The sequence below is a fragment of the Caretta caretta genome, chromosome 7, assembly GCF_965140235.1.
Source record: "Caretta caretta isolate rCarCar2 chromosome 7, rCarCar1.hap1, whole genome shotgun sequence".
Classification (NCBI taxonomy): Eukaryota; Metazoa; Chordata; order Testudines; family Cheloniidae; genus Caretta; species Caretta caretta.
In genome coordinates, this window is record NC_134212.1 from 98,794,172 (window position 1) to 98,822,119 (window position 27,948).

Here is a 27,948-nt window from a genome sequence, read left to right on the forward strand (position 1 = left end):
TTTGATACATCCAGATCAAATTTTTATTAAAACACAAATCTAAAATGAAAGTATGGGAAGATTTCATATGTCTTTGCCACTGTAACAAATCCTGAACTGTTGTCTTTCCATAACTTTTAAGTGCATTTTTATTTCCTAGTTTCAGATGGGGCTAAAAATGGAAGTATGGAAATAGTCCAAGAAAATTCATTCTCAAGGCTTTCACTAGTCTAGGAGAAAACAGGAAGTACGGGAAATCTAATGGGGAAGACTGATTGGTCTTATAGTATTTCAGCCTGATTTACAACTCGAAGAGTTTCAGTAAGCACTCAAACTATTTTGGGAATTATGAACAGACTAGTTATAGAGCTCTTGGTAAGCCTTGATATATGAGACCTGATCAAACTCAAAGTATATAAGTGAATTTTATGATTCACTATGGATAAGAGCCCACAGTAGGAGACAGTAGACAAAGATTAATCAAATGGCCTTATAATTTTGGTGATTTCCAACAAACTTTATTGAAAGCAATGAACGAGAAACAAAATAGCGATTCTGTTGACATTACATGCATAGTTTTATGGAATGATACTGCATATAAGATCACCTTTACTGTACATAGCTTTAAATATAATAAACCTGTTGTATTAAGCTTTATAAAAGAGTCCATCAGATGCAACTGGCCTTCAATTTGCCTCCGCTTGTTACTTGGAAAATTGTATAAATAATCTTTAAAAAACGAGTCTAACAAAAAGACTAAAATACACTGGAACTTCCACTGTCGTCTCTGTGTTCCAGAAATACAACTATTAAAAAAACCCAAAAAACTCAATGCATTAGTATGCCTATATTGACACTATGACAACTAACTCCATGAACATTCAGACCACACTTCAATTTCTTATATTCATGCTGTCACATTGGTACAGAGTGACAATGATTCCCAAGGCATGTTCAAGGCCTGCGCAATGAGATAGTATAAATATATGATTACTGATCATTTCAACCACAATATATATAACTAACTGTATTAAAAACATACAGAGTTGAGTGTTTACCAGTTAAAATTCCTTAGAATACAAAGGGCAGTAGTTGTTATTGGAAAGGAAACAAAGAACCTATTAAACACAAAACATGTCTTCAGATTTGTCCTGATTACAAGACAGCTAGCAGCACAGCTGAACACATTTTTAAATGAACTTCTTATTGTTTACATGCATGTGTCAAAGATCTGCTGAATATCTATTTGAGAGAGAAACATATTTAAAATACTTGATGGGAGTTCTATTATCTTGGGCATTTTTAGCCTATTTTCCACTCAGGGAAGGATGGGGGGTGGGTAAACTGACACATGGTTAATTTTATCCTGAGCTTGATGGCAGATCAATTTTATATTTCCATGGTGTCCACTCCACCCAAGCCCCTTGCCCTGGCAGTGTACATTATGGCCATATAATTAATTGGTAAGGTTGCTACTTAGAGCTGTACTTCTGTTGCTTACAGCTCATAAAGCAAGGTGTTCTGGGTGAGTGTAAACAAGGCAGTCTTTTAAGATACATTTTCTGTAAATGCGAAACAGATTTGAAAAATGCTGTTCCCCAGATCACCTGCTCCAGTGGAACCCAAGACTGATTGGCAGGGAATACAATACATCACATTTGGAATCATTATGACAAAGATGTAATATTGGAACGTCCACCAGGGGGTGCGATGATTTTTTGAGCAGGGCGTCTTGCAATATGGTCATCTGTTTGAGATCCTAGAAGAGAAGACATAGAAATTGAAGGGCTACAAACAAGTGACGACCCCATTGATTTAAATACAGGAATTATTAAATGAAATGTTTTTGTTCATAACAATATACGGTATATGTACATGAGTAATCAATAGCAATTTATTTGTCCTTAATGCATACTGATTTGGAACTGAACAATAAAATTCAAACAAAAATAAATACCTGCACTTTTTACACTTTGGGACAACTTTATAAATAAGGTATGCAGCAGTGACATAACCAATGAACTGTAGGATCTGTAGAATCTTGTAATTTGTAGTTACAATGCTTTTGAATTTTACCAACCCTCCTAATCAGCACTGAAGCTACAAACTATACTGATAATTTGAAGATTAAATAACATTATTATGTTTTCACACTCAGATTGAGATCTAACCAAAGCATATTTCAAGCTTAGTAGTGGGGAAACTAAACATGCCAGGATCCATAATGAGACTAAATTAAAAGGATTAATTATAGGAAATGCTGTCAAATACAATGAAAGAGTGTATTATGATTGGAAGGAACTGGAAAATTCTAACCGGTTTCCTGGAAAGATCCTTTGCATACTGATTCTAGAAATTCTTTGTAATGGTTTGTTTCTCCATGAATAAATAGTTTCCAGATAATAACATTTTGGGACTTCATTTCATGTAAAGCTGTCTAGGATCCATGTGATCTCAGTCAATTAAGTGCAGAGTTTTATCCGTCACTGTATAATGTGGCATTTGCTTTCAAAATTCTTCTGAGCTATGGCACACATGTTCATGCATCAAATACAGTGTGACACTAAGTTGAGCAGCACATGCATGATGTTCATATATGCCAAATAACTTAAGAAAGTGCGTGTGGTACTCCCACGATTCAAATAAAACTCAAAATTGCATCACTGTGGATAAAATAGCGGAAACGATCTTTCACAGTATGATTTTTTGTATGTAGAAGTCAAATTTCAACTTTATTTACACCAGGATATATATCAAAATGAACATGAAATAAATTTAAACCTACCATTGTACAACTAGATATGCAGTACTCTTCCCTTTCCTAATGAAAGGGAAAAAAAGGGATGGCTGTCATGGTTTGCATCTTCAATTCAGGAAACTCACAAGCAGTAAATCTTCTATGTGAGTGTATTATGCCTTTATAGAGATGTGACAGTCTCCCAGCCATTGGCTGAAGTACTGCTGCTCTGAGCATTCATTATAAGATCTGGGTGACCATTCCTCCTTATATCAACTTCCCCTACTAGCTACTAGTTTAGTTGTGATTCTCCCTTTTTTAAATAAAATCTTGAGAGACTATCTTTTCATCTAGCCAATGACCTCCCCTAAAACAAGCTACTGTACATGAACATTTGTCATCTTGCCTCCACTCTAGCCACAGTGCTGAATTTGTCAATTGCTATATATGTGTTTAGTACTTTTCTCTTCTGTAACTATGATTCCTTCTCACTCTCTCCTTCCCCATCTGTCCTGACCTTTGTGCTTTAACCATATAATACTACTTGATGCCTTTTCTTTGTTTGTTTGCATCTCAGCCATCTTCCTTTCCTACATATCCAACCACTTCTTTTATGGAATCGGAAAAGGACACAACTCAGGCTGAATTCCTGGCCCCAGTGAAGTTAATAGGAATTTTGCCATCAATTTCAATGGGGCCAAGATTTCAACCTCTGTTGTCAGACCTCATCAGATTGATGCCTGTCCTTGGCTCCTTTATCTTCCCTGTTTCATATCCATTGGCCACCTCATTTTTAAATTCAAACTTGACATGCATCTTCTCTGTTATCTTGTGACCTACATACTTTAATGTATTTGCATGGATAGCTTTCAACCATCTGGAAGAATTTTGTGTTGCTTTTGTATGTAAGATACGATAGCTCTGCAAATTGTACTGTAGCAGGAAAAGTGATTTCTCAAAAGCAGCAAGGCAATCATCACATAAACTTAGTTATTAATACAATTTGTCTTTTACATTAGCAGAAATTACTTATGCAATTCTAGACCTCAATCTTTTCCTTCTACTTAAGTAAATAACATAAGCTCTGACCCTGCCATTGAGCTCAATTTGAATGGACCCCTAGCATCCATTTGGAGTTGCCTTAACTTCAGCAGGGTTCCTCATGGGTGCACAGGTCTGCCTGCAGGGAGCTCACTGCAAGACTGGGGTATGGTTTGTAAACAATATTTGCACTTCTCAGTCAGTCTAAGCTACCCATGTTCATCTCTACCTGCAAATGCTACTGTACCCACTGAGCAAACTTACCAGACAAGCTGAACCCTGACTGATGCAGATTACGGACAGGAAGAGTTGGTATTTTGCCTGAACAGGGAGCTATCCTTGAAGTAGGAGTGGGGGCTACAGCTTTAGCAGTCACTATGACATCATGAACTGGCCCATCATAAAGCCCCCTGGGAACACCATGAATTTCAGCAAGCTGTAGTGAGATAGAGGATAAATATGTGAGTTGATTCTGGATGAAATGATGAGAAGCTTCAAGCTGAAATCTGTTCCCTTACTGATTTTTCTTCTCTCCGTCATACATATCCTGATTTATTATTGTAGGGTTGCACATAGGTTTAGGTTATTTGTTTGAGAAGAAAGAACATTAAACATTTGCTCTGGAAAATTATTTTACAAGGAGTTACATAGATTTTGGCCGGCATAAAAAGAAAATGGCAGGTCAGTTTTGGGCTCCATCATCCTTGTCAGTCTCCCATACAAAGGTCCCTTTCCATTAAATTGGCCACCTGGTGATGATATGGTACCCTGGCTCCCCCAAAGTATAATACAGGGAGAGGAAATAGGAAGTGTTTGCTGTCAGGGTATCTTAGACACAGTGAGCATGGTACACTAAGGCCGTTACGCTGCTCTCAACTTAAATTACAACAACACCCAGTTTCAGGCCACTTTACACTGCTAGAACTGTGTAAAGGGGCCTTAGGGAAAATAAATCAAGCCCAATGTGTCAGAATCGAGCCCAGTGTGTCTTCAGGGTTCTATCATTAATTTTATTACTATTCATCCTGTTAATGTCTTTATTTTTACTGCGCCTCAGTGCATGCTGAGCACTGTACACTGCCACAGAAAGTTATTGGCCCTTCCCTGAACAGCTTGCAATCCAGTTGATTCTTTAAACCAGTATTCTTCACCTCCTAACACTGAGATCAATATTTTCCTCTCCAGGGCTAGACTGGAACTTTGCAGTGGACATGAGGAAGGAGCAGTGCATAATTTTGGCTTATTGGCAAAAGACTTACTGTATTTTTATTTTTTGTTACAGAGAACACACAAAAATGGCATTTTTCCACCTCACATTCCATTCTGTTTTCCCTTTGGTATGTTGTGAGTTCTGATGTGACACAACTCAACCGAACTTGACAGGGCATGATTAAAATGTCCTATTGCATCAGGTGCTACTTTAAACCATCCATCTTCTTGACTGGTAAAAAGATCTGAAGTTAGTGCAGAGAAATAGCTACAATACGAGTACTCCATTCACATTATAACCTGCAGATAGCCATTTCTCATCCCAAGCCACACAATGTACCAGTCATTTTATGATAAAAAACTAGAACAGAGCATTTAGAAAATAAAAAAAGGGTTGGGTTTGAGCATAATGAAGTCAGGACAGATATAAATTGTAAAGAATAACTATTCTGCATTTTCAAATAGCATTTCACTTTCATTGCTAACCTGTCATGCCATCTGATCTTCATCTCTGTAACACTGAAAACTGTGTAAAGTTGATATCCAATGCAATATTTTCCAACACCATTTTGGACCCTTTTCTCTCTCCAAAAAGCCATTGCTAGACAAGGGACCAAAAAACGTAATGCAGACAACCAGACTAACTGCCCATAATATCAAATGTGACTGCCCACATGAATTAACTTCACAAGCAATCAGCGACCACCTGATCTGATGCTTAACTCAGAGTCTAGGAACCTCCAGCTTCATGTGAGCAAAAGTTTATATTTAGCAAAGTGCCTTTCTTGGATGATGAAAAATGACACAATGTTTTTACTTTCAAACATAACATAGATGGAGTTTGATTAGTAGCAAATAGCCTGGAGGCCTTTTGTCACATCAAGTGGGATCAACCAGACTTAGCAATCGCTTATCTGCCAGTTAAGAAGGGTGAAAGATATGAGGGGAAAATGCAGGTAGGAGAGCATACAGGAGCAATTCTTCATATTACAGGATAAGTTTCATTTTCATGGCCATACCAGAAACTTAGGAAGGACTGCAGGTGGGTGAGAGAGCAGGTAATATGGTCACTGCACAGATCATTGCTTCCACTCTAGTTTTAAATGACCAGCTTTAAAAGCTAAGGCTAGCTGCCATGAACAGGATTTATAGTTTTTAAAGGGCTCTGTCAGTTTCTTTTACTTGTTCTGGCTTCCACTGTTGTACCTCTATTACAGCAATGAATTCACAGAGAAAAGAAAAGCTACAGTAAATCACATCATGTGGTTATTGCTGTAGTTGCCCACGTGCATTGGTGTATCTGGGAGAAATGAAGTGGTTACTGATACTTGCCCTCCATACATCAAATAATGAAAACATCCACAAAACACATGGAAAAATGGAGCCATGGTGCAACTAAGAGATGATATAAAGAGTCACCAAAGGAAGCTAGTGTAGAACAGAGATCGGCAACCTTTGGCACGTGGCCCATAAGGGAAATCCGCTGGCAGGCCGGGACGGTTTGTTTACCTGCAGCGTCCGCAGATTCAGAGATCGCAGCTCCCACTGGCTGCAGTTCGCCATTCCAGACCAATGGGAGCTGCGGCAAGCGGCGGCCAGCACATCCCTCGGCCCATGCTGCTTCCTGCAGCCCCCATGGCCTGGAACGGCACACCGTGCCCTGTGGATGCTGCAGGTAAACAAACCATCCCAGCCCGCCAGCGGATTTCCCTGATGGGCTGCTTGCCGATCCCTGGTGTAGAATAAGTCTTATTGGTCCTATAAAATGAAGGAACTATGGAAAATATTTCTGAGCTCGTTGTATTGGCACCTTATCTATTAACTATTTACTTACATACAGAAATAGATCATTCCTGTGACAGAATTGCCTTAATAGTTCCTATGTTACCCCTTCTTCCAGTTGCCAGCACAGGGGATATGGCAAGCAGGAAGAGAGCAACCCTGCATACTAGCAATCCAGGGCACAAATGGGCAACCTAAAGAGTAAGTCAAATCCAGAGAGGTATTAGGAACTCCCTGTTCCCCTGCAATCCCCATTGACTTTGACATTGTTTAGAATTTTCTCCAGTCTAAACATTCTTGGATGAGCACATACTTGCTACAATAACATGCATGTAACAGATTTAAAGTATTTGTCCAGAACATACTAATGACCAATTTGCACAATTGGAGGCAATAAGCATTTGCCAACAATGGCTGAAAAGACCTGTGAGAAGAACTTAATTAATTTCGTTATGGGATATATCACAAAGTGTGGTTTCCTACATTGGCTATTTGAAATAAAAATATCAGAGACCCACTCAGCCCAGGACATCTCTAATGAGAAATATCTACAATTAAATTGTAAAAATGTTGCCATCATTTCATTATAACGTATCATGTCATTCAGATGAAATACATTATTTTAAAATCTTTTACCTTTCAAATTGAATTTAGAAGGACCATGCAATTAGATACATAATGCATCTTACGTCTTTGTACTTTTCCTGTCTACTCTCCTGTAATTAGTAGATTAGTTTACCCTTGAATCTCCTTGAAGACATTCTATTTGTCCAGTACATACCTTATCATCCAGTACAACATATTTGATGGAACTGCATATTAAAATTCAATACAGTTTTCTTTTATTTTAAGATGAATGTGAATTAATAAGTGGTATCAGGTGTAAGAATTGTCATTTGAACAGTAACATTGTTTATGCATAAGCCAGGCAATGCACAAGAGCAGTTATTTGATAGTTTTACACGTTTTCAAGGCCTACAAGCAGATAACATTAATTATATTTTTGCTCCTGTAAAGGGCCCCCTTTCCCTTCTCGGTCCTACCAGAAGGCTCTGGGATGCTGCAACACAACACTAATAGCAATATGAAAAAAGGGATAAATCAGAACAGAGATTGTTTTCTTGCAAATAAAAATTCTCCTTACCCTGTTTCTTGCCTTTATTCTTTTATAAACAAAATCAGGGAATGTCTTTCTAGGAACGAAGCGACCAGACCCTTGAATGACAAAGAGGTTTCCATCTTCCAGCACAACTTTTCCTTGACTTATAACCACAGTAGGAGAACCACGGCACTCTGTTCCTTCAAATATATTACATTCCACATTCTGACAAATCCAAACCAGGATATTCAGAGTTAGTTTAGGGCTAAGAACAAAAAAGCCATAAACCCACAGCCTACCCAATTTTTGTAATGCCTTCTTCATGTATAATTAATCATTCCTTAAATAATCCTTTAGATTAGATATGAAAAAATAAGATTATCTATCAGTTTGGTGAGCTAAAGCAAACTGGAATGGACAAACAAAATTCATGAACATTTAGTACTAGCCTAACCCACACACTATGCCATTTGTGAAGCAAACCAGAGCCCAATTTTAGGTATGAATAAGTTCCAATTGCTTAACCTAGATCCCCAGCAGGCTTCTGCTGAAACTTACCCTGGACTGACGGAATCTTTTGCTATGTTTGTCAGGAAACCGCAAGTTGTCTAGCTGAACTGGTTGAAAAATTCCAGTTATATTTTGTGGGAAATTTGAAAGCATTTCATTTTTCAAAACTTCCCATGGAGTTTTTTTTCTCTTTTTAAAAATATTCTCCCCATCTCCAAATGAAAAATCTTCTTCATCTTTCAAAAACAATTTTTGATACAAAGGTAATAATTTTTGGTTTCTGAAGAGCAAAGGCAAATTTTTCTTTATTGAAAATCAAACTGAAAAGCAATTTTTAACTGAAACACATCAGTTTCTGTTCAAACAAAAGACAAGAAAATTTCATTTTCTGAAAAATATTTCCTTTTGGTCAAAAAGTCACATTTTGTCAAAAATATTTCAACAAAATAATTTAAATCAGTTCTACCCTCTACATTTTACTAATGTTACATGTAGTTTTATCACTAACCCTTCAAATGGGAGTTCATTTTAGGATACCTATGAACTGGGAAACCCTAGAGAAGGTACAGTTTGAACAGACACTGAGTCTTTCCCCAGTGGAATATTACCAAAGAGAGAGAGACAAGCCTATTTGGGACCAGGGAAGGGGTAGGAAAGCTGGGTTTGGCTCTCCAATAAGACTCATGTTGTTGAAAGATTCCCTTTGGCAAATGGCTTTTGAGAGTGGGGGTAGTTTCTCAGCTGGTGAATCATTTGCAGAGATAAGGGTAAGGAGGCGTTCCTAAGTAGGTGATATTCATCCCCACAAGTTAGCCTAAAGTTCCAGTTGGTGAAGTGGGAATTTACCAGAGAAAGGGCTGAGTAAACACAGAGTAAGGACCCCAGGGTTTGTTCCAGTATGAATGGTCCCTACATAGCTGTCCGAAATGGAATCAATCTTGCTTCCTCTTTTTAGTTTTACATTTGAAAGAGTACAGCCCTTGCATTTATCCAACCCTCAGGGAATATATCAACAATCCCAGTAATTTGCTAACTAAAACAAACTTCTATCTCAATAGTTTAGTTAAATCTTTTAAAGCCCTTTAAAATTCCACATGTTCAGCAATTCAAGGTTGTTCAGTGGAATTCAGGAGAAAGGCTGGGACAGGGAAATGTTCAGGTTAGGGTTGTACATTTTTTTTCTATGCCTATACAGTACATACTAATAGTATCACATTTACAGCAAAAGAATGGTCATCATGTATTGTTTTACTACTGCACTATTCTAGAGCATTACTCTACATATTTTTGGTGCCATTGCAGTAAATGCCAATAACAAAAGGGATTTATTTCCTTTCTCCCACTGAGATTTAATAAACAATGATACTATTATTTTACCCAAATTCTCTCTGTTTCAATTTCTCTCTGATTAAAGGGAATACATTATTTCACTAATACACCCTGGTTGCAAAATCCTATATAAAAAAAAAGAAATTAAATCTCACAAAATGATTTTACCAGATGGTGGGTTTTTGCTGAGACAATTTTTGTAGCCTTGGGATTCCATATAACTAGGTCAGCATCAGAACCTACAGCAATTCGTCCCTTCCTGGGATAAAAATTAAAGATTTTGGCTGCATTTGTACTGGTCACTGCTACAAAATCATTCTCATCCATCTTCCCTGAGGCCTGGAAATCAGAAAGAAAGGAGACTGAGAAAGGAAAACTATTACAGAAAATGAGGTCTTATCAGAAATGAATTTGCAATTTCATCTAGAATTTATGATATTTGTACATAGAGAAGATCGCACAATCGTGGGCCGCGCGTTTAATTCAAAAATTGGCTGTCCCTGCAGGACTAGTAATTAAAAACTGTTAGAATGTTTCATGTTTGAAAACTGATTACAGCTCCCATTTTATAGTCACTATGTAGGTACTCCTATGACAGGAATACTGCTCAACACAACAGACACTGCATCCCACAACACTGAATAATAAGTGTACATGGTGAAGTGAGGCTACAGAGAGGTCTATGGCAACTACTATGTATCATTATCATTCATCTGGCAGCACTTTCATCTATAGGACTCACTTCTCTCAGCAAGTACTGGGCTCACATCCAGAACTTTCTTTAGTTGATACTGAAGTGAGTCAGTCTTCAGATTATATAATTTCTTGTCTTAGATAGAAAATTTTCATGTTTATTGGAACCGGAGCTTCCTAAGTGTTATTGATCCTCAATATGCTACTCGGAGAAGGATACAAGAAACTGGAGGTACCAGAAGAAAGGGCTCAGATAGTATAATGATGGGTGAGGTATAAGAACCTAGACAGAGAGACAGGGCTCCAGTGAAGATGATGATCAATATTTTCAAAGGTGAACATTTTTAGTATAGGCTAAACAATTAGTGCATTGTTATGTCAGCTGTGCTTTTTACAAACCTGAAGAAGAGCTCTGTGTAGCTCGAAAGCTTGTCTTTCCCCAACAGAAGCTGGTCCAATAAAAGATATTACCTCACCCACCTTGTGTCTCTAATAACAAACTACACTCAGGATTCACTGTGGACCTGATCCAAAGCTTATTGAGGTCAACACAGAGACTCACAACTTATTTTGAGGGAACTATAATGTTGCAGAAATTACAAATGAATAAATTCCATATATCTTGCCCAGGCCTACTGGAAAAGAATACAAATGGAAACTCCATTTCTTGCCTTTACAAAAATCTTCTGGATAGACTTTTATTTCTGATCACAGTTCAGAATGGGATAGAATATTCTTCTAATAAGAAGCTCTTTCAAGATATTTACATTCAAATGATATATTTTCTCTCATTAGCAAAGCTTTTTTAAGTAGCAGCCTAGATAATGTCATACAATGAGGAATTTAGCAATGTAAGATGATCATGTACCTCTTTCCTTCCATTAAAGAAAATCTTGCTATTGTCTAAATCCTCATATCTGACAAAAATGCCACTTGCACGCACTTGCATTGATAATTCAGCAAACATTTACACTTATTTAGTTACTTACCACACACTTCTCCCAAATTATTGACATTCTTTCTTCAATGCCATTTGTTCCCTCTGGAATAAGGGTAAAGTTATCCTTTCCTACTGCCTTCTGAGCGGTGGTAAATGTGCAGTGGGCACTGCCTGCAACCTGCAGATCCCCACTGAGTTAAAACAAACCAAAATGCAGTTAATGGACAAAACTGATTGCTCAGATTGTATTGTTCAGTGTAATAATTCAAGGGCCTTTTCTATGCAACTATATACTCTTTCAGAGTGAAATTATCTCCTGTGTAGCAGGTTAAGTGTGACATAAATGGCTCATAGGTCTTGTGCTTAGCCTTCTGTGCAGCAGTGAATTTCATCCTTAGGGTAAAATTTTCAAAGGTGCCTAAGTGATTTAAGTTCTTAAGTCCATTGGATTTAAGCGCCTAGATACTTCTGAAAATGTTACCTTAAATCCCCAGGAACTGCACTCCTTAAATCAACATCCCAGTCTTGATTCTTGATCCATCCTTTTGGCCCTGACAGCCTTTCAAGAAATTATTCTAAAGGACCTTTTATATCAGGTGTATTCCTGGCTATGGCCTGACCCAGGACAAAACTAGATTCTATATACCAGAATCTATTATAACTCAACAAATTTGAGATAGGCTGATAGGGTTGGGAGAAGGAAAGGGGAGAGCTGAGGTGGTTCTCTGGAATGAGACTCTCTGCAGACATCTGCTTATGGAGCCCTGAAACATCCTTCTTGATTTATGTCAAGGCTGTATTTAGATTGAATTATATGCATATTTTATTATCTGTTAGTGGACATTATTCCACAGGGAAAAGATTCATCAAATAAAATCTGTTTGCTTCCCTAGAGTCCAGTCACACCTCTAGAGAGAAGAATTTTGTGAAATCTCAGAGAATGCAAAATAATTCTCATCAGGAGACTAATTAGGGCAGAATATTTACTACTATAGCTGCCCTTCTATAGGTCAATAGTCTCACCCTACACAGTCTTCATGTGTTACTTTGGGAGCTGATTTTTCCATCCCTATTCAGGCTGAATAGTACTTTAGCTGACAAGGAGTGCTGTTGAATGCTTCTATTCAGTGAGCTTTTTGGTGATGACTAGCGAAGACCCTAAGCCAAAACCCCAGATCCAGACAGCATGGAACTATAAGGTGATTGGATCAAAACTCCACTCTGCTCTTTGGGCCCATCTCTGTGGTTGAATAATAATAACCCCAGGGACTGGGTTTTGTTCCGCATGCCACTGTCATTTATTCTCCTTGCCAACTCACCATGATAACAGAGAAGTGAGATAATCAGATGTAGTAGGGTCAGGGCTAACTGGAGGGGATGTAACAAAGGCTGCAGCTTTGGCCCAATTCTTACTCCAGTAGTGTGATCCATCAGTGCCAAGACTCGCTGTAATTGGCTCTCCATACACAACTGTGCCTAAAGAATAATAATGCTAATACATAATCTGAAAATATGTAACATACTCCCGATGGTGTACTCTCTTTTCTCACAGTGTAGACAAATGCTAAGATTAGGAATAAAAGATGGTTTGAGCCAGTTTCTCTGTGTTTCAGTTTTCTGAATTTCTGTCAGCCAATCAGATTGCTACAAAATTGAACAGTATTCCTTGTAAAAGTACAAAGTACCAATCAAAAAACAGTCTTGGCCAAACCCTAGAGTCTATTCAGTCCTATTTTTTGCTGAGAAAGGCCAAAGAAAGCAGAACAAACACTTCAGGACATGGCTCCTTATTTGCAACAGGGAGGGGAAAGTGTTTAAAAATCCCTCTCAATGAGATACCAAAAATTACACAAAAACTGTGGGCAAAATGCACCCTCCTGATGTAACTCCATTTAAATCAGTTGATTTACACCTGGGATAGACACAGTCTTGTATGTTTATGATTGGATATTTCTGTCTCTCACTTCTGTCACTCACGTCCATGCACTGTGGGCCAGATTCCCACCCCAGTTGGTGTAAGTCAACACAGCTCCATTGGCTTCAATGGAGATCCCCAGCTGAGGATCGGTCTGAATTACTACATTCTAGGTATTGTGTTACCTTGTTTCCTTGGAGGAATATTAGTTCCCAGTGTGTCAGCAGTTTGAGTTCTCAGTCATTCCCAGTTTCATTTTTTCCATTCAAAGCATGACAAGAGGTTGGAAATGAATTCTTGACATTTTTTTCCAACTCCACCTAATGAGGCTTGTGTAGCAAAGTCTTCAGCCAATCTCTTCAACTCTTTTGAGTTCACTTCAGTGCAATTAAACTCCAGTACATTTTGAAAACTGAAGCTAACATCAAGTTTTGTGCTTTTCAGGTGTACTAGAAATTGGCTAATTATGAACTCTTAGCTCCCTTTTATTGCAGACAAGTAAAAAGTTTTAATTAGTGGGTAAATGTGAAGTGGTGTTTTACCTTTTCGTTTTGCTTGAGCTATCACATCTGCAGCACCTTTGCTCATTACTTTTGTGACATACAATGGGCAGTTGGCTTGTTTTGCTATTGTAATTGCACGGTACACTGCCTCTGCTTCAACCTTGGGAAACAAGAACACAACCAGGTGACATCTTACCACATCTCTTTTAGTTTCATGAACATGAGTGGAGACTTCTCTAAAGCTCTAAACATGTCCATTTGAAGAACTTAAGATATTACCTCCTCTGGGTGGCTAAGAACATGCCCTTCTGGCCCAGTAATTCCAAGTTCCAACAGTCTCTTTTGCTCCTAAGTGAATGTAGAAAAATGAGAGAAACAGTAAGTGATGGGAACAATCTAAAATAATGTGGGACTGGAACATCATGTCTAGAAGTACTTGAGGGGTATGGAAATTCCTAAATAATATCCTGGAATACCATTTATATCCATGACAATTAGAGCATTTTAAGAAGATGCTCTCGTCTCTGCTATGACAATAATAAACAAGACATTCTAGTGGGATTGGTCATACTACTCAGCATACTACACTCTAGTGATTTGACAACATATTGGTAGTGTTCACTTGCTCAGAAACAATTAAGCAATATGCAGTGATAACGATGTGCTTTTCCTGGGCTAATCATTCAGGCACTTCAAACTCACTGTGGAACAGGAGGCTGAAGGCTGGGTAGTTCCATCACACAAGGCATTCCTATCCTTTTAGAAGTGCAGATTGAGGGGCTTGTGAAGTCCCATACATATTCCTGGTGGCAATGATTTATGCAGGTCATCCCAAGTGAGCATCGAAAAAGACTTTATACCACACTGCACTGTCCAGCATTCTGTGTATCCCCTCCCACACACATTTTCAGGGGAATGTTATTACCTTTGTTAGTATTATTTTTTCATAGCCTTCAACGTGTGGAGCCAGTTTTCTCTGTTGCCTGATCCAGTGCTTAATTTGTAATTAAAGAGGTGCCAGGGCTCAAGCAATTAGCTGCTGGGACTCAAGTAATTTTTATACTTTCATAACTGATGCAGCAAGCCCAGGTGCCGGGGCTATGAACTGCCAAGCCTAGAGGTGCTGGGGCTTGGCACTGGAAAGCCCTCGCACAAATTAAACACTGGCCTGATCCCATGAGGTACTGAGCACATCCACAGCTGCCCTCAACTACTACAGAAGCCAATAGAGGTAGAGGGAGTTCAGCTCCTTGCTCTTAGCATTAGGCGAAAGCATGGGCCTCAGAGAGAGAGAAAATTATAACTAACACTGGAGAAACATCTCTAGGGCTAAGAGCAAATGCTGTGTGTTCCATCAGTAAGCTGGGAATCTCACCATCCACCAATGAAATAGAGCTCCCTTTGCCAGCTCTGCAGAGGCCACTAAAGATAATCTGCCACACTCGGAAAAACTTCAGTGTGCTGCTCACCTCTTCATAGGCTTAGGGGGGCAGATTTGGCCCAGCCACCCCTTTGTCATGATGGGGGGCAACCAGGCCAAATCTTCTGTCAAAAGCAGCTGGCCAGAAATCTTCCACCCTAGGCAGCTGCCTAGTTTACCTATTGGTAAAGCAGCCATGGCAGCTCTGAAAGAGGGCAAGATATACGATCCTAAACCTGTCATTACTGAAGGGCTGACTATTGCCCATCCTGACCCTCAGGCCACTGTAATGTTTGTGAAGAAAACCCCATGTTGCGGGGAGCAGGGGGAAGGTGAAGGAAATGTTTCTTTAACAGGCTGTTCAGGGGTAGGAGGGAATGTGGCTGTTTGAAACTGCTCACAGCATGGAATGTTGGAGGCATTCCCAGCAAAGATGGACGGGCAGAGTGCAGGTGCGTGTTAAATGCCATTTTTCCACAACTAATCAAATAGTTATAACCATGTATATTTTACACCTCCCTGTGCCATCTTGGCCCTCTGCATCATATGAGGAGCCACCCAGGAGTATTTCCATTGTTTGCCCTCTCTCAGGGTTTTTGCTGGGGAAGGACAGCTTTAAATTGCAGTTATTGCTAGTAATTGCTAATTATTCCTGTCAGCAGACGCTGTTCAGGGGATATGCTGAATCAGCACATTCCTTGGCTGTCCTGGCCACACCCCTTCTTATCTAGCATTGTCCACATTTTGTGCAGTGCTGACTCCTACCCATCATCAGTGGAGGGGTGGATTCTGTAATTTTCTACTGCCCTCTGTGAACAATCTGCTGCCAAATTTATGGAATTTTTATTTCTGTACCATCCATGTTCCCTTTGCAAATATCCTGGAAGTTCACCTCAAGGGCTCTAATGTTATCATGCTGCAGCTTAAATAAATACTTTTGAAGATATTGAACTGCTTGGGATCACATTATGTTTAACAGCCAGCTAGGGAGAATGAAAAATCCTAGTGGGGAAAACTGGTTTTAAGTTCAGGCCTGTTTGATACAAAAAGGCTACCTGAAGTGTTGAGAAATGGCATTTAATTATAAAGTCATCTCTTATATAATACTGCCCATTCAGTTACCTGATTCTTATTCGGAATGAATGACAAGTTTACTTCTATTCTGCATTGTATATTCCAAACATTTATTTCACATTTTTCTAGGCTAGACTAGAGACAGGTAGAATGAAAATCAATACAAATTTTGAATGCAAAATACTCCCTTGTTGCTATTTGACCCTACATTTGGAACTATGTGTCCATCTGAAATGTACACTACTGTGAAAGCCTCAAATCTCTTGAATGTTCAGGGCTAGAGCCTCCAATTTTTAAACAAAATGAGAATAAGACATCTCCAAAAGCAGGCACAGTTTAGAGAAGTAAAAATCCCTAAAATCTGCAGACAGCTGTTATAAATGTACATGTGATGATAACCAACTGGACGCAAACAATCAGCATGATGCCTCTGCTTTTAATAAGGACTCCAGATCTCCTTCCAAGCTCTTTTGCCAATATATGATGTCACAACAGGCTTTGCTGCCAGTCCACTCCCTCCAAAGCTCAGGTAATCAGCTTATCCTAAAGGCCAAGTCCTGCCTTGTTATGTGGGTGGGTGGACTAGGCAGGGAAAAAGATGTAGAGAGCAATTTTCCTCTACCTCCCACATGCCTTATCAGGGCAGAATACCAACCTAACACTGCAGGGAGCACTGAGGAGAGAGACCAGCTTCTGTACTGGCCACTACACTGCAGACCCAAGAAGGTTTGCTCTACTGGCAAATTTATCGAATTTTTATTTCTGTACCATCCATATTCCCTTCTGCAGATATCCTTGAAGTTCATCTCCAGGACTCTCATGTTTCCTTAACTCAGCCACTGAAGCCAATGAAAGTTTTGCCAATAATTTCAATCGGAGTACGATCTGCGTGATACTGTGACTGGCAGCATGCACTAGTGGAGCATATGCTGATTCTTTTCACAGAAGTAGCCAGGGACTCCCAACAATGTATGCCTCCTGGCCAGCTTTGTGCCACCTGTTTCTGAGCTGGCAGGATGACTCAAATGCTGGAAGTGTGTCTGGCACTGCTCTGCCCCATACTGCCCGTTGTGCAGCCACTCCATTTCAGGGCAGCATTTTGGCCTAAATTAATATTGTGACTAGTTTTTAATTTAAATGGATACATTTACTATACCTCGTCAATGATGTCTCCATTTTCAGCATGCACTTGGGCAATGGCACCCAGGTCGCGAATAATGCTGAATATTTCATACATCTGTCAGGAAGGAAGGAAAGAATTTTCTAGAGTCAGATAGGTACAGTTTATAAAAAGTGTAGTTGATTACTGTTTTGCATTTCAGTTATTCTGTGTTACCTGGGCGTCAGTGCACTGGAGCTTGTCTTTATAAGCCATGAAAACTAGAAAGGAGTTCACACCTTAAAAAAAATAAATTACATGTATGTTTATTGTCACAGCTGAAAACAAATCACTCATGTCTATTAGAGAGGGATGGAAAAGGTGGTGTTCAGATCTAGGTAAGGTTTTTAGACTAGTGTTGAGGATTGAGATTGAATCAAGGCTAGGGTTCAGATTTTGACTAAGGGGGATGAAAACTTGTAGCTGTTCTTATGAGATTTGGGCCCCAAATGTTGTAGTTCATGAAAGATGTTGTACCGCCATTAGTTTTTAGATGCATTTAAACCAGAACCAATCAACAACCCATTTCTAGTTTTAGATCCAACTGGGAACCAAAACCACACAGGTGAGTTCAGATTCCTGGATCTGAATCTTAACCCTTTTCACAAACAGGTTTGAATTCTAAGCTCTAATGCTGGCTCATTTCTAGGTGCTGTATTTGAATCATTTTATTAAAGCTAAAAGTACAAATTGAAGCCAAAAGCACTACATTCAAAACAATTTCCTTTAGTTATAGAATTACGTATACAACACTTGCGTATATTACATTGCACAAAATGCATAACTCGTTTCTATCTAATGTGTACTCTGATTCATTTAGTGTTGGGGCCTAGCATGTTAATTTCTATTGTATTGCTTTACACTGTTTTTAACTTATAATCACACTATGAAATTCTCTCCATTTCATTACTATATATGGGTAAGTATGAAAAATGTCTGGTTTCAGCTTCTGCTTCCTTAACTACCACTGAGAATTTTAATGGAAGATTCATTAATAGTCTCTGTGTTAACTGACAAATTCTGTCCCTGAATGTACAACTGCAATTGCCATTGAAGCCAATTAGATTTGTGTAGCGCGTCTGAGCGCAAAACACAGCCCCAAATATGTGACTAATGCGACATATTAGTGAAATGCACTAATCCTGTGGTGGGTGAGTTCTTCAGTAGACAATGTCCACTAGGTAGATATCCACGGGTTCTTATATACAGGAACTACAGGTACAAGTTTTTGTGAAGGGACTGTCAGTGCACAAGATATACACTCTACTTTCAATACTGCAGGCTGGGAATGTGCTGCTTTATTCCACTATATTACAGAGTGGCTGGGGAATGGGGAAGCACCCACTAACTAAACAAGAGGCGAAGAAGGTATGGAGCATGGCTCCAACCCATAATACTCTGAGTAACCCGGTTAACCCCTTGATATCCAGTTTCTTACAAAAGTGAAGTAATATTGCACAATTTGGCCCTATGGGTCCAATCCTAAATTCCTTACACAGATAAATCTCCAATATAGTCAGTGGGAGTCTTGACAGTGTAAGGACTTCAGAACTAGGCCCAATAATTTTGTCTTGTACTACCAAAGGAGGTTTCTTGATGTTAGAGGGATGCATATTTCCCTAAAAAGTAGCTGATCTTTTTTCTTGTGTTAACTTTCACTCTTGATGGTAACTAGGTTAGTAGAATACTGGTCTTTTTGTCCTTACCTTTGTCTTTCACTAGAGCTTCCAGTTCCTCTTTTATGCTCTCATGCCAGCGTGTGATGTCAATATGCAGTGAATAATCACAACAGGCTTTGCTATCAGCACACTCTCTCCATTGGTCATATGCAGCAAGCAGATTCATTCCAGAGTCAGGGAATACATGGTCAACTGAAGAAATATTGCAGAGTGTCAGCAGCCTTTATATGATGGGATAACACAGGGACATTATTATAATGCCCATAAATATGCATTTGTCTAACAGTTTTCTATGGTAGGAAGGAGAAATTTTAATGCAAATTATTCGATAATTAAAAATGAGGAATATGAAAGCTTCCAAACTGTGTTTAACTCCATTAAGACTGAGACAAAAACCAGCAAAACAAGTCAATTCCAAGTTGTGGCTAACAGTACAACCTGGATTCATCTCCTTGTGTCTAGATAATATGGTGATGTGAGACAGGTGTGTGCTATCATATACATGCCAGGGGCCAAATTCTGCTCTTAGATATTTGTGCACAGCTTCCTTTGACTTTAGCAATGGCAGTCATGCATAGGTACTGTATTTCCCACTACACCTACCTACACTCCTCAGTATTAACCTGTGAGACCATTTATAGTTCAGTTCTGTGCCTCCAGTGAGTAAACACTGGACTGAACTGTGTGCTGGTTTTGTACGGTCTACTTGGGATCAGATTGAGTAATCAAAATAATTTTTACTTTGAACCTCAAAAGTATTTGCTCTCACAATCCCAGAGCTGGAAACTAGTGCAATATTTGATTTCGTAACCAAGTCACTTTTCTTTCTCCACCTACAAAAAGCAAGGTATATAAATATAAATTTTCTGTGACCATCTATTTAAAAATGCCCAAATAAAAAGGTGCCCTGTATAGCTTACAATGATAAAGGGGAAGTGGCCTCATAATAAGTAGAATCTTTATATTTTAAAAAGGAACATATAACAAAAGCAGAGTTTATTAAAGGGAACTTAATACTTAGTACAATTGTAACTAACCTGGTCAGACCTAAAGTCTCACTCCTGTGTTAACTGACACTGAGCAATCTTCTCGATGGTGGGACACCTCATTTGCTTTTTGAAAGATGTACTTCTTAGAGTCATTGCAATGATGCTACTTACGTATCATGGTGGTTCCTCCTGCTAGGGCTGCTTTTGTGCCTTGATAGAAGTCATCAACAGAGGTCATTCCCATCACAGGCATTTGTAGTCTAGTGTGGACATCTATTCCTCCTGGCATAACTAACTGGCCATAGGCATCAACAGTTTTGACGCCACCAGGAACTATCAGGTTTTCTCCAATTTGCCTAAAAACAGTATTAAGAAGTTCTACTAGCCGCAAATAACATTTAGACAAAAATGTATTAACTTCCTGTTGTTAAAAGTGAATATGTGTGTGTGCTCATGTTTCTGTAAGCTTTCCCACACTGTGCTGCCAATGCACATCAGTTATGCTCTCTTTTGAGAAATGGGGGATAGTTGGTGTCTTCAGAACTCTAAGGGAGCTCTAAGTTTCTCCCATATTCTCCTGACTTAGATGCATATTCTCTTGTGAGGCCTCATATCACAGTCACCATCCTTTTGGAAACAGAAGTTTGGATGAAATTTCATTCAGACCCATAGCTGTTGCTTTTGAGAATTGTGAGCCAGTCTCTCATCTCCACTAGCAAAGCACTGCCTCCAAAACTTTCTTAACTCTAGGATGGGATTGATCAGATCTGTCTCTCCTGGATGGCAGTGCAGAGCACCAATACCAGCCCCACAGGCCAGCCCATTTCAGGGCATCAAATGTGACCCACAGCTCTCTTCATTCATGTAGTCCTAGACCACTCCCCAACTAGTACTAACAGTGACCGCAAATTTGATAGTAGCTACTAAAGAAGTAAGATCATTAAGAACTAAGATCATTTTACTTGTTGCCTTCAAGAACACAGCTAGAACTCAAGAAAGGAAGTATTCCTTTCAGCTTTTTCTTCCAATGCCCTATGAACTATTGATTTTTTTCCAAAAGAATATTTTGAACATATTTCTGAGAAAATTAACGGGGTCTCTGGAAATGATTATTCATATTAAATTGCACCAACAATGTTAAGTATGTAAATTGTAATACAAAATATTTCTTAAGTAACTTACTTTATCAAACTGTCTTCCACATAGATATCAGCATAAAATGATTGATCATCATTTACGATCTTTCCTCCTTTGATTAGAAGCCGGTCACTCTAATAAAAAAAAATATGTTTTCCAAGATTATTTTATTTAGAAGTTGTTTTACTCATTACAGGCCTTCATGCATAATAATCTATAATTGCCTGCTGCACTTAAAGTCTGAGACAAAATATTTTGCACGTCTATTAGTCCAATTTAGTTTAAAAAATGCACCCAAACTATTTCATATCAAAGCCTGACTGTATTCCACATATAAAAAGTATAAGAATTATTTAAAACTAAAATGACATATATTTTACATACAAATAAAACATGTTTTAACATCTTCAAATCAACCAGAAAGGGGATTTAATCTATATTTTCCACAGCACAAGCCTAGAGAACTGTATGCTGCACAGAAGATGTAAGGAGTGATTTTAAAAAAAAATATTAAGGCAAAGTTACAATAAAACATTCACATACTACCGTGCAAGTTACATATTACTCATTTTTTTCATTAATTGCACATCCACAGCTTTGAGTAGCTCTGCAAAACATTTTTTGCTCCACCCTCCAATATAAATAACTCCTGCCCAACATGATCACACTAATAAGCACAAGGCCATCCTGCTGGTTTTGGAGAGGGGTGATGTGATGACCCTTTTGGTAAACGTACACTTAATTGACTCATATTATATAAGAGACAAAGGGTCACTACCAGCCTCCTCCTGCAGATGTGGAGACCAGTTATTTATGCTGCAGTCTGTGCATATGTGCCAACATTTTAAAAAGAGTTTGTAAGGGACAGTTGTGCACCGAAGCCACGGATGTGAGGTTGCTTGCTTGGCCTCCCCCAAATGCTGTTACTGACAGATTTTCTGTGCATTCGAGTGAATTTTAGCACTTGTATAAGTGAATTGAAAACAGCAATTCAATAAGTTATCATAACCTCTTTCTGAGGAAGGTAACTATTACTCTCCCTATTTCACTGATGGGGAAACTGAAGCAGAAAGTTTAAGTAGCTGACTGAGGCCACAGATGAAGTCAGTGTCAGAACTGAGATTGGAATGCAAGTGTTACTTGCTCTCAGTGCTGTGATAGCCCACTAGACCATGCTGATTCTCATGATATTAAGGTGCCTCATTGTGGCCAGTGGCCACTTTGGCTGCTAAGTTGAGGAGCCATTGTATTTGCAGACAGCTGACTGGGAGGCAGCTTGCAGCAGGCCCAGCAATATTAGGGGTATCCAAAGTGGTACTGCCCTTGTACACATGGCAACTGGTCTGAGGTTCTCACAGAAATTGAGGAATCAACGGGCATGAGTGTCACAGATCTGAAAGGTCAGCTTTAGGGGAGCTGATGGAGTGGCTGTGATCTTTTGGGAAATCAATGAGAAATGTTCAACTCTAGCAATTGATTTGTATCAGTTTACATTTTCTAGGTTCTCTTTGCAAGGAAAAGGACTAGGCACCCACTGTTACATAAGAAAGTGGAGATTAACGGTAACATTTCCAGGTTCTCAAAATCAGATTTTCTTGCAGCCCCGGGCTTCACAGATCCCAAAGGATTCTGACATTAGTCAAAGGATTCTTCACTAATCGCTCTCATTTTCCACACTGGGCATTTTAGATGCATAAGAAAATGTAGGATCAGGCTCATATTTTTAAATGTGAAATGGGAACATAGTTTATTACAGTTTTTCCTCCAACTGTGACCCCTACAGTGACTCTAAAGAATTTACTCCCAGGGCTACAATGGCCACTGCTAAGGGTTCTGATGCACATTTAAAAATAATTGCTGGATGTAACAACATGTGACAATACAGTCTAGGAGAGTGGATTACAGGACCAGAGAAATGTGCAATTATAAAATTAATCACAGAACACCACTTCTGGGCCTTGATTTTTCAGTCTGGGTCAAAGGGGTATGAATAAAGCTACTAAACAATTTTGCTGTGTTTATGAAAACTCCAAAACATATTTCATTTATATTCCACAGCCCTTAGTCTATTTTTCTTGCTTCCCAGCCAAAAAGAGCCACCACATCACTGACCCAGGGGAGCTCTATTGGCCTCCTCCACTATGCAAATATACAGGCCAGTCCCTGCTCTGAAAGCACACCCACTCTGTAACAACCACAAAATGCCAGATGTTCTTACCAGGCTTTTACTGAACTCTCTGAGTCCCTTACAACCTGTCACATATGCAGGCTGATTCTCTCTGGCTTACTCAATGTCACTTACTCATTGAACACTTTTAAAGGGGACTCAGTGCTATTTCTCTCTCCCCTTGTGCGGCTCCATTTTAGAGCCCACCAGCCAAGAAGAAGAAGAAAACATGCTGCCCAAAGGTTTCTCCCCTCCTCCACAAAAGTCCTGGCAATCAGGGTAAGGAGGCTCCTGTTACAACAGTGATAGGGACCTGAGGGGTGGTGTGGCACATTCCTCCACAACACAATGGTGATGAGAGATGGAGGATGGAGTGAGGCCCACTGCAGTGAATGAGCTACAGTATTCTCGCTTTTTAGTACTTTGGGTTTACAGGATGGACCAGAGGATATGGGTTTATGAACCAGGAGTAAGAAGACTATGGGGATCAGGGCTGATGGGGAAAGAAGACAGTAAACATTAAGTCCTGATTAAATATAGAAAATCATACTTTTTAAATTTTATTTCTGCTAATTTCCAAATATAATGTGGCGGTCCTACAGAATAGACCCTTCAGATTCAAAGATATGTATGTTTGCCTTTCTTTTAAAAGCAATATTTGTAGTCTCTTAGGTAACATGGCTGCCCTGGTGTGTGAAAGATAATAAGCAGGTGCACACAAGATCCGAAAAGCAGATGCCTATTGTTGTACAAGGGCCTCTTCCTGACAATATAATGCTGCAGAAACCTCTCTGAGTTCAAGTCAGGTTATGTTCAACAAAGGACCACGCTAATTCTCCAAAAGGCTTTCATAGGACGCTTGTAGTAACAAAGGCCTAAGACCAACCCCAAGAATACTCTTTCAACTTCCTCCTGTTTTGCTCTACCAGGTCTGATTTCATTTCAGAACTAAAACCCACATCCCATCTTGCTTAAGGAATAATGTATCTATAAATGATGTTTTAGAACTATATTTCAAAAATACTAATTATTATTAATAATTATTCTTTTCCAATCTCCCTAAAATGTTGCAGAACTAGGCAAAAATATGGCCCTGCAACCTAAATTGAGGGAATAAATACATGAAATTCGAATAGACACTTTATCTTAGGCACATAAGCAAGTCCAAAGTTATCAAAGTCCATGCTTAGTCACTCATGTTATTTTTTTATTTTCTGAACTCGTAGGCTGGGAGAAAAGATGTTGCTCTCTAAGGACAAGGCAATATAAGCACATTCAAACTGCTGTGTCCTTCGGCCCCATCAACCCTTTATGAGAAATTAGGGCCTGAAAGGGAATGAGCTAGGAAACAAGGGAGCGCCAGCTTCTTAGCAGAAATAAAGCAGATTCAATGGCCTGAATGATTTGCAAAGCTGCTGATCAACATACATTCTCCTCTTCCTCCCGGAGTCGGGAAAAGCCCCTACTCTCAGGCGTCTCTGGGACTTGGTAGGTATCTGCAACCTCACCGTGCGCATTGTTTTCCTAACGTGTTTGCTGACCGTCCGAGCTCCCTGCCAGGGACCTTTTTACTGGGGCATGATTGTCTCCGCTGAGATCTGGGGAATGCAGCAGAGAAATATTTGATATGGCCAGGCCAGCCCTCCTCCCCGCGCCGCCCAGACACGGAGCCTGGATTACAGGGCGGGCAGCGCAGCCATGGCAGAGACGCAATCACAGCACTCGCTAGGGAGCTGCTCCGCCAGCATCTCCTGCCGTCCCCAATCTTAAAACGAGCATGAAATAACCCCACCGCCCATATTTCCGAGTCCGTGTCTCCTTCCCCGCGCTGCCCGGCTACCGCACGTTTGTCCTTTACGGCCCCTGTCCCCTGAGCGCTGCCAGGGTGCTGGATCGGTTATTGTGGCCCCATCACCCTCCCGCCTCCTGCCCTGCAGCAAACCCAGCAGCTCCCGGCCGATAGCTGCCCGCTGCGCCCGGGCTGCTGCGAATAAAAAGGCCGACCGGAGGTTCGGCACAGAGAAATGCCCTTCTAAAAGGAAAGGGGAGCAGCCCCAGCCGCCACCCCGCCAGGCCCCGGGCTGCCTGGGCCTCCCTCTCACCGTGATCCGGGGGATGTTCTTCTTGCCTTGGTACGACATCTTCCCGCAGCTGCCTCTCCTTTCCGAGCGAGCGCAAGGGGCAGGAACCCACCCTCAGCAGGTGCGCTGCGGGGTCTGGGGAGGGGGGGGGGTCCCTGCTGGCTCTGGGGCTGGCTCTCCTCGGCGGAGTGGCCGGAGCGGGCGGCTTTTTGTGGCGTCTGTGTTTGTTCCTCCCTGGCTGCCTGTTGTTCTTGGAGAGCTCGGTGGCTCCCCCTGCTCTGGCAGTCCCGCAGCCTCGCTTCGCAGCTGCCTGATTAGCATTCCAGGCTCATGCTTCCCCGACAGCAGCCGCCAGAGAGGCAGCCATGCAGACAGCCCGCCGGGGCCTTTCCCCAGGCACCAGCCACTTCCCCGCTCTCCTGGCACCGCGAACAAAAGCCGGCTTCCCCCACCCCGCCACCAGCCTGCCTGCCAAGAAAGAGCAGGCCCGCCAAGGCCAGCAATGGCTGGGCTGTCTGTGCGGGGCCCCCAGGAGCCAGGGAGGGGAGGGTGTCAGACAGAGCCTTGCCAATGGCTCATTGTTTCCATCCTGCAGCTCCATATATTTCTGTGAATCTTTGGTCAGGAAAGTTTGTTCTTAAGTCTGAAGATTTATGCTCTGCAGATTTCTAAAGCGCTTGATTTCATTTATGCCCCTGGCATCTGGCTAGGACTGTACCCACGGAGTGTGTGTGTGCGTGTGGGGGGCCCACCGGGTAAGCCAAGTTTAGTCTTTACAGTTATTTAGTACAAATCACTTGTCAGCACAAATAGGCCTTTCTTTCCTCTTCAAAGCCACCTTCCAGCAATTCCCATCAGAGTCATAGGGAGTCGGGGCTTGTCCGCATCAGCACCCTGAGCTTCTACCCTGTTAGGGGCCTGATCGAGGGCTTCACCGTGCTGCCATTAAAGCACTCAAGCTCGGCCATCAACTCCTTTCCAGACTCTTAGGGCGTCTTTCCCAGTGCTCCCATTGACTAGTGGAACTGGCTTGGTCTCCAGTGCAGCAGAGACATGGACCCCTTGGCTTGGAAAGCCTCCTGGCCTTTGGACAACAGGGGATGGGGCACTCCATAAATTGCCCTGTTCTGTCTACTCCCTCTGAAGCATCTGGCATGGCCACCACTGGAGTTAGGATACAGGGCTAGATGGACCCTTGGAAGGACCCAGTATGAGTATGACCAGACTGATGTTCTCCTGACTGGGCAGCAGGCAAATGACTCATTTGGTCTCTCTCTCTCTCTGTATAAAGCCCGGTGTGTACCCCTGCATGCCCCACATGTAGCAGTTCAGCTCTGGGCTGGTTTTCTGGGCCAAGGGGCCATGGATGGGAATACATTTGGCCTGCACTTAAAAGTCAGAGTCAAATTGCTCGCCTGACAAACGCACTAATCCTTTTGTAATGGGAACAAATAATCAGGCTGCACCTGGCACCCGGTCCTCTGCGGAGGCTACTATTGATTCAGGGAAATGAAATGGAGCAGCCCAGCAGACCCCAGAGCCACCCGAGCCTGGCATGGCCTCTGAAAGGCAGCTGCCTTTGCCTGGATCCCCGTTTCCAGCAACATCCCCGACCAGGCTGGGCAGCGGCTTAGAGCTGGGACGTCCCAACCGGCAGCTGGTACCGGCCAGTAGGGCAGCGGGGACGCCCCTGGTAACGCTCCCATTGACGTTGGGGCCCACACTGTGCCCCCCACAGACACCCCCCTTGGCTGAATTGCTGGCGCCGCGGGGTAACGCTGACGATAAAGTTTTCCGAACGAAAGTCCTGGTTCCCCGTGCAACGTGCGCGCTGCGCGGGCCGCTGCCTCCGCCCGCAGGGCGCCGCCGCTTCCCCGTTACCTGAGCGTGGCCGTCGGGCGCGTCTCCTGCGGCCCCAGCAGCGGGCGGGGGAGGCTCCGCTCCGGCTGGGGTGAGGGCGGGGGCGCTGCGGCTCCCCAGCGCCTCGCCGCCGGCCTGGCTCTGCCCTTGGGAGTCGCCGGGGAGCTGGCGGAGCGCCCCTCGCTCCGGCGTCTGGCCGCCTCTCCCGCCGCCGCTCAGCGCGTCCAAGTCCAGCGTTTTGTTTTCAAAGGCTCCTTCCACGCTGCAGAACATGCCCCCGAATTTCTGCCGGGGCTTGGGGCTGCCCGAGCCCAGGGCCGCGAAGTACGCGGGCAGGTCGGGCTCCCTCCGCTCCTGTCTCTGCTCTGCCATGGCTGCGGGCGAAGGAGCCCGCCTGGGACTGGGCAGTGGAGCGGTGCCCGCGGGAGGAATGGCAGGGAGAGCGGGGCTCAGCCTGGTCCCCTCGGCTCCAGCGTGTGGAACCCCGGCCGGTGATTCGCTGGCCAGGTGACGCCTTTGGGCTCTCCTCTGAGCCCGGCTGACGAGGAGCTGTCCAAGGCGGTGGTGCTGAACGTTCACGAGGAGGACATCCCAGGGAGAGCCCACCTAGGACTTTCATCTGCTAGGGAAAGAGCGCTAGAAAGC

At 41.7% G+C, this 27,948-nt stretch overlaps 1 protein-coding gene across 2 annotated transcripts; it reads right to left on the minus strand.

Moving 5' to 3' along the window:
* Nucleotides 1-475: 475 nt before the first annotated feature.
* Nucleotides 476-27,723, minus strand: DPYSL4 (dihydropyrimidinase like 4). 2 transcript variants are annotated; one of them, XM_048856980.2, is made up of 14 exons: nucleotides 27,325-27,723; nucleotides 21,241-21,329; nucleotides 20,230-20,414; nucleotides 19,097-19,261; nucleotides 17,568-17,629; nucleotides 17,388-17,468; nucleotides 14,017-14,085; nucleotides 13,777-13,897; nucleotides 12,639-12,795; nucleotides 11,369-11,510; nucleotides 9,855-10,025; nucleotides 7,893-8,072; nucleotides 4,022-4,193; nucleotides 476-1,738 (listed from the first exon to the last, which is right to left on the minus strand). In XM_048856980.2, exons 1-14 carry the CDS (start codon nucleotides 27,673-27,675, stop codon nucleotides 1,647-1,649), a joined length of 2,037 nt encoding a protein of 678 aa, XP_048712937.1. In that variant the 5' UTR covers nucleotides 27,676-27,723; the 3' UTR covers nucleotides 476-1,646. The 2 variants fall into 2 exon arrangements, with proteins under 2 accessions (XP_048712937.1, XP_048712938.1); XM_048856981.2 differs by lacking the exon at nucleotides 27,325-27,723 and adding an exon at nucleotides 25,465-25,853.
* Between the last annotated feature and the right edge of the window lie 225 nt (nucleotides 27,724-27,948).